The sequence below is a fragment of the Rattus norvegicus genome, chromosome 9 (genome assembly GCF_021556685.1).
Source record: "Rattus norvegicus strain SHRSP/BbbUtx chromosome 9, alternate assembly SHRSP_T2T, whole genome shotgun sequence".
NCBI classification, from domain to species: domain Eukaryota; kingdom Metazoa; phylum Chordata; class Mammalia; order Rodentia; family Muridae; genus Rattus; species Rattus norvegicus.
This window is the reverse complement of record NC_141542.1, coordinates 17,512,131-17,525,544: the sequence shown is the minus strand read 5'-3', so window position 1 is coordinate 17,525,544 and position 13,414 is coordinate 17,512,131. Positions and strand designations below refer to the sequence as shown.

The window sequence follows — 13,414 nt, the reverse complement described above, 5'->3', positions numbered from 1 at the left end:
TTGAGTGAAAAATAGATTTCTCAGGAGTAGTGATATTTACCTGTAATCATGGAAAACTTAGTTTGACCATTAGACACCTCTATGATATAGAGATAATATATATGATAAGATGTCCTCTGGTTTTACATGTATAAATACATACACACACACAATGAATAAATACAGCTTAACTTCTTATAAATATATAATACGTAAGGATAGCAATTAAATTACTAGAACAAAATGATGGAGGTAGTATAGAAAATGTGTTCAGAAAAATGATACTTTTCAAAATTTGAGTGATCTAAAGTCAAAGGGAATTCTTAAATTGTCAGAAATTGTGAATGAAAAATAAAGATATTTACCATACTCAGCCTTAATTGTAGTACAAAATATTGACTGAGATAAATTTGTATTTTTATTTAAAGGAATGTTGGCAGCACCATTTATATTATTTTTAAGGACAACAGGTAAAAGACAGAAACAATCACACACATTCTTCCAAGTGATTAATGAGTAACCAGGATGAGGTAAATCATACAATGTACTATTATAGCCATATAATAAAAACAAGCTTCGATATTGCCATTATTTCAATGAATATTAAAACATCACAATCACAAGCACACGTAAAGAAGACAGACTGTTATGTAAGACTTTATTCTGAAATAAAACAGCCATCCTGCAGATAAGCTCATGAAGCTCATAAAGAAAAAAACTTACAATCCTCAGAATATGCCTGAAACTAACAAGGTTAACAGTGTATCTCCTCAGTATTGTATATGCAGTAAATCTAATTCAAAGACCTTCACCTGAATCCATGGCAGATCAGCATTTATTTCACCTAAACCCAGCAGCCTGCCTGTCTTTCAGGAGGTCTGTCTTAAACAGAGACATAGGCAAGACTCGTGCCTCAATTCTTGTGCCATGTGAGATCACCACAGAGTCCCGCAGGCTTGGGATCTACATGAAGACCATTGCCCTTCTGGTCTGCACCTCCACTTGCACCTGTGGCAGAGTGGCATGCCTACTCTCTAACAGCACAGCTGTGGCTGTCATCCAGGAGAACTCTTCTAAGCAGAGAGGGGAGGCCTGCTCTATCCGGGAACAGGGGAGGCCTTCTCTAACCAGAACAGCACTGCGTACTTCTCAGTAGGCCTGCTCTAACCCAGGTCCCACAGTTCCATCTACCTTTGAGGGGGCCTGTTACAATCAGAATAGCTAAGAACAAGCACTCAAGGTCACAGCAAATTCTGGCAAAGATATAGGAAAAAGGAACTGTCTTCCAAAGCTGATGGGATCGCAAACTCACACTACCCATCTGGAAATCAATATGGCATTTTTGTAAAAATTTGGAAATAGTTCTACCTGAAGTCCCAGCTACACTGCTCCTTGGCATATACCCAAAAGATGCTCCATCCTAACACACAGATACATGCTCCACGATGTTCATAGTAGCCTTATTAATAATAGTGAGAAACTGAGGGCAACCCAGAAGATCCTCAACCAAGGAATGGATACATAAACTATGGTTCAATTGCCATTTAAAACTTGGACATCATGAATTTTTCAAGTAAATGAAATGAAACTAGAAAATACCATTTTGAGTGAGACCCAACTCAGACTCAAAGGGACCATACATGGTATGTACTCACAGATAAGTGCATATTAGTCAAAATGTACAGAATATCAATGATACGTGCCCACCCCATACCACAGGAAGTTTTACAAGAAGGAAGTCCCAAGTAAGAATGTTTCAATTCCACTTAGAAGGTAGAACAAAGTAATTATGAGAGGCAATGGTAAGGAGTGACCTGGGTACAAAGAGGGGGTGGAGTGTGAATAGAGGCAGGGTCAGGTATGGGGATAGAAGAGTAGCCCAGAAGGCCAAGAGAATGAATGGGAATATGTGGCTGCCAGGGTTGGGGGTTGGGAGGAACTGTAGAAAGTCCCAGAGACCTGGAATGTGAGAGTTTCCCAGGACTCAATGACATAGCATTAGCCAAAATGCCCAACCAACCCTATGGAGACGGAATCTGAAGAGTCTACCTCTAGGAGGTAGAAAGGGCCCACAGTGAAGCAATGGGGTCAACAACCCAACTCAAATTTTCTTGACCTAGTATTGTTCATGTCTAAAATTAAATGGAGCAGAAAAAGGTAAGGCTTTCCAGTAATCTGCTCAACTTGGGATCCATCACATGGTTGGGTAACAAACCCTGACAGCATTACTGATGCTATATTGTGTTTGAAGATGGGAGCTTAGCATGGTATCTTAGTTAAGGTTTTACTGCTATGAACAGACACCATGACTAAGGTAAATTGTAAGAACAACATATAATTGGGGCTGGCTTAGAGATTTAGATGTTCAGTCCATTATTATCAAGGTGGGACAGTAACAGCATCCAGTCAGAAGAAGCTGAAAGTTCTACATCTCCATCTGAAGACTTCTAGAATACTGACTTCCAGGCAGCTAGGACAATAGTATTAAAGCTCACATCTGCAAGGCTACACCTACTCCAACAAGGTCAAACCTCCCAACACTGTCATTTCCTGGGCCAAGAATATACAAACGATTCCATTCCACTCCCTGGTTCCCATAGGCTCACTCAAGCACATGAGTCTAGGGAGACTATATCTACCCATAGTATAATTTAAAAAGTTCATTTAGCCCAACTTCTGAAGTCCCATTTCCTATAGGAGTAACAACAATGTTAAAAGTCCAAAGTTTAAAGTCTCTTTGAGATTCATCTAATCACTTTACTGTAATCCCCTAATCAAGATAGGAAACCAGCTGGGCAAACTTCAACCCTGCATCTCCATATCTGATGTCAACCATGTTTCAGATCTCCAACTTCTTTTTCATCTTTATTGATGGCAACAAACTTCTTTTCTTGGGCTGATGCCACTCCCTGTTAGTATCATTTGTAAGGAGATATCCTATGGCTCTGGCATTGTGAAAATCTTGGAGTCTTCAAGGCATCCTCAATGCTACAGCTTTTTGTTTCAATGTCTGGGATCAAAACATGAGGATCTGGGATCCTTCAGAGAACTGGCATCACTTTTCCATTTCTTACCTCTGTCACACACTAAGCTTGGGTTGATCCTCTGCAACTGCTGATTTTAGAGATCATCCCATGCTACTGGCATCTCCAATATGCTGAGGTCTTCTATTGCAACTAGGCTTCACATAAAGCCTCTCCTAGGCTCTCTTCCTGATGCCAAATCTCAGCTCCTTTGTATGACACCTTCAGTGCTGGACCATCAACTGCAACTGAGGCTGTACCTCCACCCACAGCCTTCCATGGTATCTCACAGTGGCAAGCCTCAGCTGCTCTTCATGACTCCTTCTTGCCTTGAAACCAGTACCACTGCCTGGGTGACTCTTACACATTACTAAGTTCAGTTGCAGCACCAGGTACAACCTTGGCTTCCTCTGGAACACAGCTTCATTTTGCTTTCAGAAGACACCTCCCAGAATATTTAACATCAATGGTGCTAATTTCTTCTTAAACACAGCTAATTTCTTAGTTCCAGCTAATTACCATCAATTGTCCCAGTTGTCCCTTCTATTCTGGACTCTAAAGCCAGAGTCACATAGCCAAAGCTGTTCTGTTCTTCTGCTTCCTATGGCTGGAACATGACCCCCCCATATATTATCTTACCAGCCTTCTATTTTCCAATTCCCTCACTGCCTAAGCTTGGCTGTTCTATAGATTGACCTTGAACTCAGAGATCTGCACGGTTCTGTCTCCTGAGATTAAAGTTGTGTACCACCATGCCTGTAGTTAAGCTTTTATTTTCTTCTAAAACTTGTTCTCTCTCAGCCTGGACTTTAACTCAGATATCTGCTTGGCTTTGACTCCTGGAATTAAGGGTGTGTAGTGCCATGCCAGAACCTAAATTTCGCTGAATAGGATCTTGACCCAAGGTCACCACTCCTTTAATTCAATATAATATCCTTGAACTAAGGATTCAACTCTACTGCACTTCCCTGGTGCCGTTTTATTACTTGAACTATATGATTTATGTAGTTCTCCTTTCTAAGCTCGACACACTTGTTCAAAAGATAGTCCATGAGACTTAACCAGAAAACAAAATGTTTTCTAGGCTTTTTCGAGATTTACTTTGTCAATTTAATTAATATAAATCTCTTTACCTTAGCCTCAGCTAGACTATTAAGACAAGGCAAAAACAGCCACATTCTTCACCAAAATACCATAAAACCAGTCTCTGTGCCATATATTGAAATTCTTCTCTTCTAAAACCTCTTGGGGGCATGTCTTCACAATTCAAATCACTGTCTGAAAAATATCTTCCACATCTCTACTAGGATATCTATTAAGCACCATTTAAAGCATCCCACAGCTTTCCAAATCTAAAGTCTCAAAATCCACATTCTTCCAAACAAAACCATGGTCAGGCCTTTCACAGTGATATGCCACCCCTGGTGACAACTATTATGTTAGTTAGGATTTTACTGCTGTGAGCAGATACCATGACCAAAGCAAGTCTTGTAAAGACAGCATTTAATTGGGGCTGGCTTAGAGGTTCAGAGGTTCAGTCCATTACCATCAAGGTGGGAGAGTGACAGCATCCAGGAAGGAGGAGCTGAGAGTTTTACATCTTCATCTGAGGGTTCCTAGCAGAACCTCTGACTCTCAGTATTAAAGGTATTAAATACTTTTCAGAAGACACTTCCCAGAATATTTAACATCAATGATGCTGGATTCTTATTAATCATGGCTAATTTCTTTTTTTTTTTTTATTAACTTGAGTATTTCTTATATACATTTCGAGTGTTATTCCCTTTCCCGGTTTCCGGGCAAACATCCCCCTCCCCCCTCCCCTTCCTTATGGGTGTTCCCCTCCCAACCCTCCCCCCATTGCCGCCCTCCACCCATAGACTAGTTCACTGGGGGTTCAGTCTTAGCAGGACCCAGGGCTTCCCCTTCCACTGGTGCTCTTACTAGGATATTCATTGCTACCTATGGGGTCAGAGTCCAGGGTCAGTCCATGTATAGTCTTTAGGTAGTGGCTTAGTCCCTGGAAGCTCTGGTTGCTTGGCATTGTTGTACTTTTGGGGTCTCGGGCCCCTTCAAGCTCTTCCAGTTCTTTCTCTGATTCCTTAAATAGGGGACCTATTCTCAGTTCAGTGGTTTGCTGCTGGCATTCGCCTCTGTATTTGCTGTATTCTGGCTGTGTCTCTCAGGAGCGATCTACATCCGGCTCCTGTCGGTCTGCACTTCTTTGCTTCATCCATCTTGTCTAATTGGGTGGCTGCATATGTATGGGCCACATGTGGGGCAGGCTCTGAATGGGTGTTCCTTCTGTGTCTGTTTTAATCTTTGCCTCTCCCTTCCCTGCCAAGGGTATTCTTTTTCCTCATTTAAAGAAGGAGTGAAGCATTCACATTTTGATCATCCGTCTTGAGTTTCGTTTGTTCTAGGGATCTAGGGTAATTCAAGCATTTGGGCTAATAGCCACTTATCAATGAGTGCATACCATGTATGTCTTTCTGTGATTGGGTTAGCTCACTCAGGATGATATTTTCCAGTTCCAACCATTTGCCTACGAATTTCATAAACTCGTTGTTTTTGATTGCTGAGTAATATTCCATTGTGTAGATGTACCACATTTTCTGTATCCATTCCTCTGTTGAAGGGCATCTGGGTTCTTTCCAGCTTCTGGCTATTATAAATAAGGCTGCGATGAACATAGTGGAGCACGTGTCTCTTTTATATGTTGAGGCATCTTTTGGGGATATGCCCAAGAGAGGTATAGCTGGATCCTCAGGCAGTTCAATGTCCAATTTTCTGAGGAACCTCCAGACTGATTTCCAGAATGGTTTTACCAGTCTGCAATCCCACCAACAATGGAGGAGTGTTCCTACTTCTCCACATCCTCGCCAGCATCTGCTTTCACCTGAGTTTTTGATCTTAGCCAATCGCACTGGTGTGAGGTGAAATCTCAGGGTTGTTTTGATTTGCATTTCCCTTATGACTAAAGATGTTGAACATTTCTTTAGGTGTTTCTCAGCCATTCGGCATTCCTCAGCTGTGAATTCTTTGTTTAGCTCTGAACCCCATTTTTAATAGGGTTATTTGTTTCCCTGCGGTCTAACTTCTTGAGTTCTTTGTATATTTTGGATATAAGGCCTCTATCTGTTATAGGATTGGTAAAGATCTTTTCCCAATCTGTTGGTTGCCGTTTTGTCCTAACCACAGTGTCCTTTGCCTTACAGAAGCTTTGCAGTTTTATGAGATCCCATTTGTCGATTCTTGATCTTAGAGCATAAGCCATTGGTGTTTTGTTCAGGAAATTTTTTCCAGTGCCCATGTGTTCCAGATGTTTCCCTAGTTTTTCTTTTATTAGTTTGAGTGTGTCTGGTTTGATGTGGAGGTCCTTGATCCACTTGGACTTAAGCTTTGTACAGGGTGATAAGCATGGATCGATCTGCATTCTTCTACATGTTGCCCTCCAGTTGAACCAGCACCATTTGCTGAAAATGCTATCTTTTTTCCATTGGATGGTTTTGGCTCCTTTGTCAAAAATCAAGTGACCATAGGTGTGTGGGTTCATTTCTGAGTCTTCAATTCTATTCCATTGGTCTATCTGTCTGTCCCTGTACCAATACCATGCAGTTTTTATCACTATTGCTCTGTAATACTGCTTGAGTTCAGGGATAGTGATTCCCCCTGAAGTCCTTTTATTGTTGAGGATAGCTTTAGCTATCCTGGGTTTTTTGTTATTCCAGATGAATTTGCAAATTGTTCTGTCTAACTCTTTGAAGAATTGGATTGGTATTTTGATGGGGATTGCATTGAATCTGTAGATTGCTTTTGGTAAAATGGCCATTTTTACTATATTAATCCTGCCAATCCATGAGCATGGGAGATCTTTCCATCTTCTGAGGTCTTCTTCAATTTCTTTCCTCAGTGTCTTGAAGTTCTTCTTGTACAGATCTTTTACTTGCTTGGTTAAAGTCACACCGAGGTACTTTATATTATTTGGGTCTATTATGAAGGGTGTCGTTTCCCGAATTTCTTTCTCGGCTTGTTTCTCTTTTGTATAGAGGAAGGCAACTGATTTATTTGAGTTAATTTTATACCCAGCCACTTTGCTGAAGTTGTTTATCAGCTTTAGTAGTTCTCTGGTGGAACTTTTGGGATCACTTAAATATACTATCATGTCATTTGCAAATAGTGATATTTTGACCTCTTCTTTTCCGATCTGTATCCCTTTGATCTCCTTTTGTTGTCTGATTGCTCTGGCTAGAACTTCAAGAACTATATTGAATAAGTAGGGAGAGAGTGGGCAGCCTTGTCTAGTCCCTGATTTTAGTGGGATTGCTTCAAGTTTCTCTCCATTTAGTTTAATGTTAGCAACTGGTTTGCTGTATATGGCTTTTACTATGTTTAGGTATGGGCCTTGAATTCCTATTCTTTCCAGGACTTTTATCATGAAGGGGTGTTGAATTTTGTCAAATGCTTTCTCAGCATCTAATGAAATGATCATGTGGTTCTGTTCTTTCAGTTTGTTTATATGATGGATCACGTTGATGGTTTTCCGTATATTAAACCATCCCTGCATGCCTGGGATGAAGCCTACTTGATCATGGTGGATGATTGTTTTGATGTGCTCTTGAATTCGGTTTGCCAGAATTTTATTGAGTATTTTTGCGTCGATATTCATAAGGGAAATTGGTCTGAAGTTCTCTTTCTTTGTTGTGTCTTTGTGTGGTTTAGGTATAAGAGTAATTGTGGCTTCATAGAAGGAATTCGGTAGGGCTCCATCTGTTTCAATTTTGTGGAATAGTTTGGATAATATTGGTATGAGGTCTTCTATGAAGGTTTGATAGAATTCTGCACTAAACTCGTCTGGACCTGGGCTCTTTTTGGTTGGGAGACCTTTAATGACTGCTTCTATTTCCTTAGGAGTTATGGGGTTGTTTAACTGGTTTATCTGTTCCTGATTTAACTTCGATACCTGGTATCTGTCTAGGAAATTGTCCATTTCCTGAAGATTTTCAAATTTCGTTGAACATAGGTTTTTATAGTAAGATCTGATGATTTTTTGAATTTCCTCTGAATCTGTAGTTATGTCTCCCTTTTCATTTCTGATTTTGTTAATTTGGACGCACTCTCTGTGTCCTCTCGTTAGTCTGGCTAAGGGTTTAGCTATCTTGTTGATTTTCTCAAAGAACCAACTTTTGGTTCTGTTGATTCTTTCTATGGTCCTTTTTGTTTCTACTTGGTTGATTTCAGCTCTGAGTTTGATTATTTCCTGCCTTCTACTCCTCCTGGGTGTATTTGCTTCTTTTTGTTCTAGAGCTTTTAGGTGTCCTGTCAAGCTGCTGACATATGCTCTTTCCTGTTTCTTTCTGCAGGCACTCAGCGCTATGAGTTTTCCTCTTAGCACAGCTTTCATTGTGTCCCATAAGTTTGGGTATGTTGTATCTTCATTTTCATTAAATTCTAAAAAGTTTTTAATTTCTTTCTTTATTTCTTCCTTGACCAGGTTATCATTGAGTAGAGCATTGTTCAATTTCCACGTATATGTGGGCATTCTTCCCTTATTGTTATTGAAGACCAGTTTTAGGCCGTGGTGGTCCGATAGCACGCATGGGATTATTTCTATCTTTCTGTACCTGTTGAGGCCCGTTTTTTGACCAATTATATGGTCAATTTTGGAGAAAGTATGGCTAATTTCTTAACTCCAGCTAATTACCACCAATTATCCCAGTAGTTCTTTCTATTGTGGACTCTAAAGTCAGAGTCACATAGCAAAAGTTGCTCTGTTCTGCTTCCTGTGGCAGGAACATATATTATCTTACAGCCTTCTGTTAACTCACTGCCTGAGCTTGTCTATTCTGGACCTTGCTGTGTAGATGGACCTCAAACTCAGAAATCTAGATGGCTCTGTCTCCTGAGATTAAAATTGTGTACCACCATGCCTGTATTTAAGCTTATTTCAAAAGGTATTTTAAAAGGTGTTAAATACCACACTCAAGAGGTCACACCTCCCAACAGTGCCACTCTTGTGCCAAGCATATACAAACTATTGGACATGGCTATACTCTGAGATTCCATATCAGTAGCTGACTGAGACAATTGAAGCTACTTACAGACAACCATTGGATTGAAGACAGCAACCACTATGGAACAGTGTAGGGAAGGATTTTGAGAGCTGAACGGGATGGTAACTTCATAGGAAGACAAAAAATGTCAACTATCTCTGACAACTGGGAACTCCCAGAGACTAACCCACCAACCAAAGAGCATGCATGTGTGAGACCCACAGCACATCCGTAGCAGAGGACTGTCTCATCTGTCCTAAGTGGGATGTGCCTAATCCTGTAGAGATGTGATGCCTCAGGTAAGAGAGAAAATAAGAGAGGTGGGCAAGTGAAGCTGCCTCTCAGAGGTGTAGGTGTGGGTAGAAGGGGTAAAGAACTTTCAGATAGAGACTGGGAAGGGGCAATATTTGGGATGAAAATAAATAAAATAATTAATTAAGAAACTGCCTCAAAAAGAAGATTATCTGATTAGCTGTGAGGCTAAGAGGAGAGAGTCAGTCCATGTCAATTACTTGGAGAATTTCTGGCCTGTCTACCTGCTTGGAAGTTGAAAGTGACATTTAGTCTCATTCCTCACATGAGGCATCACCAATTGCGGAGTGATCTTCCTGGCAATGCAGCTGCTTTTCTGTCATCCATGATACAGTAATTAACTTTTCCCCACATTGCTTAAGTAATCACAGTAAATTAAGTTTGGTTTGAACAGTGTAAAAAGACAGAAAACAGATATGTGGTCGTGTTGGTGGCCCAGGATATTTTGCAAAATCTGTGCATTTGACTGATCTGTATTTTGCTATGAAGTATTCATCTCTTTGGAGTGTACATGTTTCCTATGTACATGTATGAGGCACTTCATGTATGTGTGTGTGTGTGTTTGTGTGGTATTTGTAAATATTTGGAGCATGAATGTGTGTGGATACATCTGTGTATGTTATGTGTGTAATAAGTGCTCCATGTGTATATATGGTGTAAGGTGTTTGATGTGCAAGTGTGGTACATGGTTGTATATGATGTATGCACATTTGTGCACAGAGTTATTCTAATGTATGGTGTGTGTACATGTGTGTGTGAAGCCAGATGAAGATGTGCTGCTAAGACTCTCCACTTTGTTCTTCTGAGAAAAAGTCTCCCACTGAACTTGACTCTGGTTATTTCAGTTATGTTTTTTAGTCAGTAAGATGCACAGAACTTGTTGACTTCATCATCCATGTGATATTTTATGAAGATGCTAGGATCTGAACTCAGTTGTTTGTTCAACAACAGCTGTTGATCTTCATCCCTAAGCCATAGTCCTATCCCAAATATACTCTTTCCAATTTCATGGGCCAAATTCTTACTACAGCCTGTAATGAGACACTTGCATATTAGAGAGGCAGCATAAAGCTATTAGGCTGTGAGCACTCAGCGTTTCTTTAGCTGCATTGGCCTATCATATATTTCAGTAGTCACTGATAATAACAATTTATTATGCATTCAGAAAGAACTAAGGGTAGGTTTTAATTACTCATGCCACACAAGAAGATAATCTTCAGAGGGAACGCATATCCTAATTTTTGCTTTATCTTTTCAATCTATGACACAGAGTTTCATGCCAGAGAACAGATATATCTTAGTGGATAGATATTCAAAGCTCAAAGTGATACTTCTGGAAAAACTTCTTCCTATATTTATACACCACCCTGTAATATATGAAAAGAGATAGTATAAAGCAAACACTTGTCTTTCTGTACAAAAACTATTCATAATAGAAATAAAGAACAATTTATTGGTGAGTGCTGAGCCCAGCAGCAAAATCTTTTAAAGAAGCCTCCACGACTTTCCTGTTCTTTTATATATTTATTTTAAAATACTGTATCAGTATTGTGCCAGAACTAGCCTCTGACTCATAATCCTTCTGTAGTTTTCTATGTAGTCAACTAGAGTAAAAAACCTTGCACTATTATTTTACTAAATGCATAGTAATGAAACATGGTCCTGTGGCACGTCATGGCATTTCAATATGTCTACACAGAATGGGATGACCAAATCAGGGTCATTCACATATTATCACAGATTTATCAGTTCTTTGTGTTCATTCTAGAAATACTAAAATGCATTTTTGCTGGTAACTTGAAATATTCACTTAATTATTGTCAGTGTTCTATTATGCTACAAGGATCTACATTTATCATTTATATATTTTTCATTAAGCCATCATCAATGGTTGGGTTGCATACTCAAACACTAAACCCATAATATAATTATATTATCATGTTTATATCTTTTCAAAACAATCAAACAATCTGTGTATAATAAATATAGAAAAAATTTCATGAATAGGACTCAATAATTGCTTATTTTTCCATGATATTAAAGTGAGAATTCATTCAAGTTCAAACATCTTTACAATGAAGAGTATTAGAGTAACTTGCAGATTAGTATGGCAAACCTACAGTCAGTTTCTTCAAACCTCTAGCTTATTGTTTATGGTAGAGTCTTGTAGGTAATATAAGGATTTCCAAACATAGGGTCATATTACTCAGCATACCTTACAGTTTGCTGTGGTGAGGTGAAAGTACTATAACAATAAGAGGAAGTTTTATGCACTCTTGGTTTTATCTGTATAAGCTTCCCCTCCAAGAGTATGTAGTAAGTTTTTTCCTTTGGGGATTAAAAGATGACTTTGAAGCTGTGTAGTGACAGTAAGAAATGCAACTTTAGCATGTAGGAAAATAATTGACATACTTTAAATCTATTTGTTTGCATCTATCCTGAGATGTCATAAGTTTTACCTATGGATAAAAAAATGACCCAGTGAGTAGGAGTACTTGCTTTGAAAGCATGACGGCATGAGCGCAAATGCACAGAAATATAATGAAAGTTTGGCATGTTTTCATGTGTCTATAAGCCCAGCATTATGAGACAAAGGAGGAGGTATATCACCAAAGCTTTCTGGTTAGCCATCCTCTTGAAAGGGGAAAGCATCTGATTCATTAAGAGACTATGTCCCAAATCACTAAAGAGCACACAATAGACACTGCTGACACTTTGCTCTATCTGCTGTATGCATATGCATTACTGTACACACGTGTACATTCATGTCCCTGAAGTATGCTCAGACACAACCAACACAAATCACACTCTAGAGTGACATTACTGCTAGTAATACTGTTGATTCCAAAATGGCCAACTAAAAATAGAGACCCCTTCAAATATATTTATGAATATAAATTTAAACAAAATACAAATGACAAGAAATAGAAAAACATCTTGTCTTTATACATACTGTCATGAATTAAAAAATAACCGTGGTGTAAAAACTTGAAAACCTCATTTATTCCTTTGTTCAATAAAGTTGGTGTTTTGAGTAAAAGATGAAAGAAAAGAAAGAAAGCTAAAATTATCTTCCAGCAGTTTCATCTATCTCTATTGATGATACTCTCACTCTTCATACTTGCTAAGGACATGATAGTTAAGAATGATCAAGACAATGAAGTAATTTTATTAAGTCACTAACCTTAGGCTTAGTTCTGTTGATGCCTATGAGGAAGAGGAGGTCAGCCAGGAAAAGGCAGATGGAGAGCTGTAGGTGGAGTGTCGTGCTGGTATTCTGAATGGGCCGGCACAGGAGAAAAGTGATGGCCGCCAGAAATAGGCACAAGAGAGAAAGACTGAGTCCCACATAGGTGATCACAGAGAGTGCAGAAAGCACAGCGTTCTCCTACAAATCACAAAGGGATACTTCAGAGTCTCCATGTATATATTGCAGTAACCATAATATCAGCTATAGGAAACCTGATATATTGGGGATCTTTTCTTAGTTGTGTCATACAGTTTAAGATTAGTGCTTAACATATGAGACTCACTAAATATTGACTAAATGAAACATGCATGCAGAAATAGATATCATGATGGCCATTGAGTAGTAAAATACTTCATAAACACGGAGTAAAGTGCAATAGGGGTTTGTAAATCTGCATCATAGACTAAAAGCTACATTAAACAAGGCTACCTAAATGATTAACACTTGTGAATATAAAGAGTTGGACCATTGCAAAATAGCAATAATATAATTATAATTGTCTTTAGCCCTTTAAATATCATCTATTGTTTAACTGATAATTACCCCAGCATTATTGAGAATATTATGTACATTCTTATGAATCACACAACCAGACCTCTAAATTGCATTATTCCAAACCATAAAATAGCAATAGCATCTGGGAAATGCAAGATTTCCATGCTTCCCTGTGATCCATCCATCTGATGTTCCACTATCATATTTGAATTAATTGAATACATTATTTTCTTTTTTCTCTTACTATAAAATAATGCTATTTATGATCATCTCTATCTTCAGGCCATTTCCACTTATGTTTC

The 13,414-nt window shown here is 38.9% G+C and overlaps 1 protein-coding gene across 6 annotated transcripts in view; it reads right to left on the bottom strand.

The window, feature by feature from the left end:
* Adgre4 (adhesion G protein-coupled receptor E4) overlaps positions 1-13,414 on the bottom strand; it is a 135,566-nt gene that overhangs the window by 49,999 nt on the left and 72,153 nt on the right. For 2 of the 6 annotated variants that reach the window (XM_087567175.1, NM_001007558.2), the window contains 1 exon segment: positions 12,552-12,755. The exons of the other annotated variants lie outside the window; for them this stretch is intronic. In XM_087567175.1, coding sequence (XP_087423301.1) covers positions 12,552-12,755 — 204 coding nt within the window. 6 annotated transcript variants of the gene reach the window in all.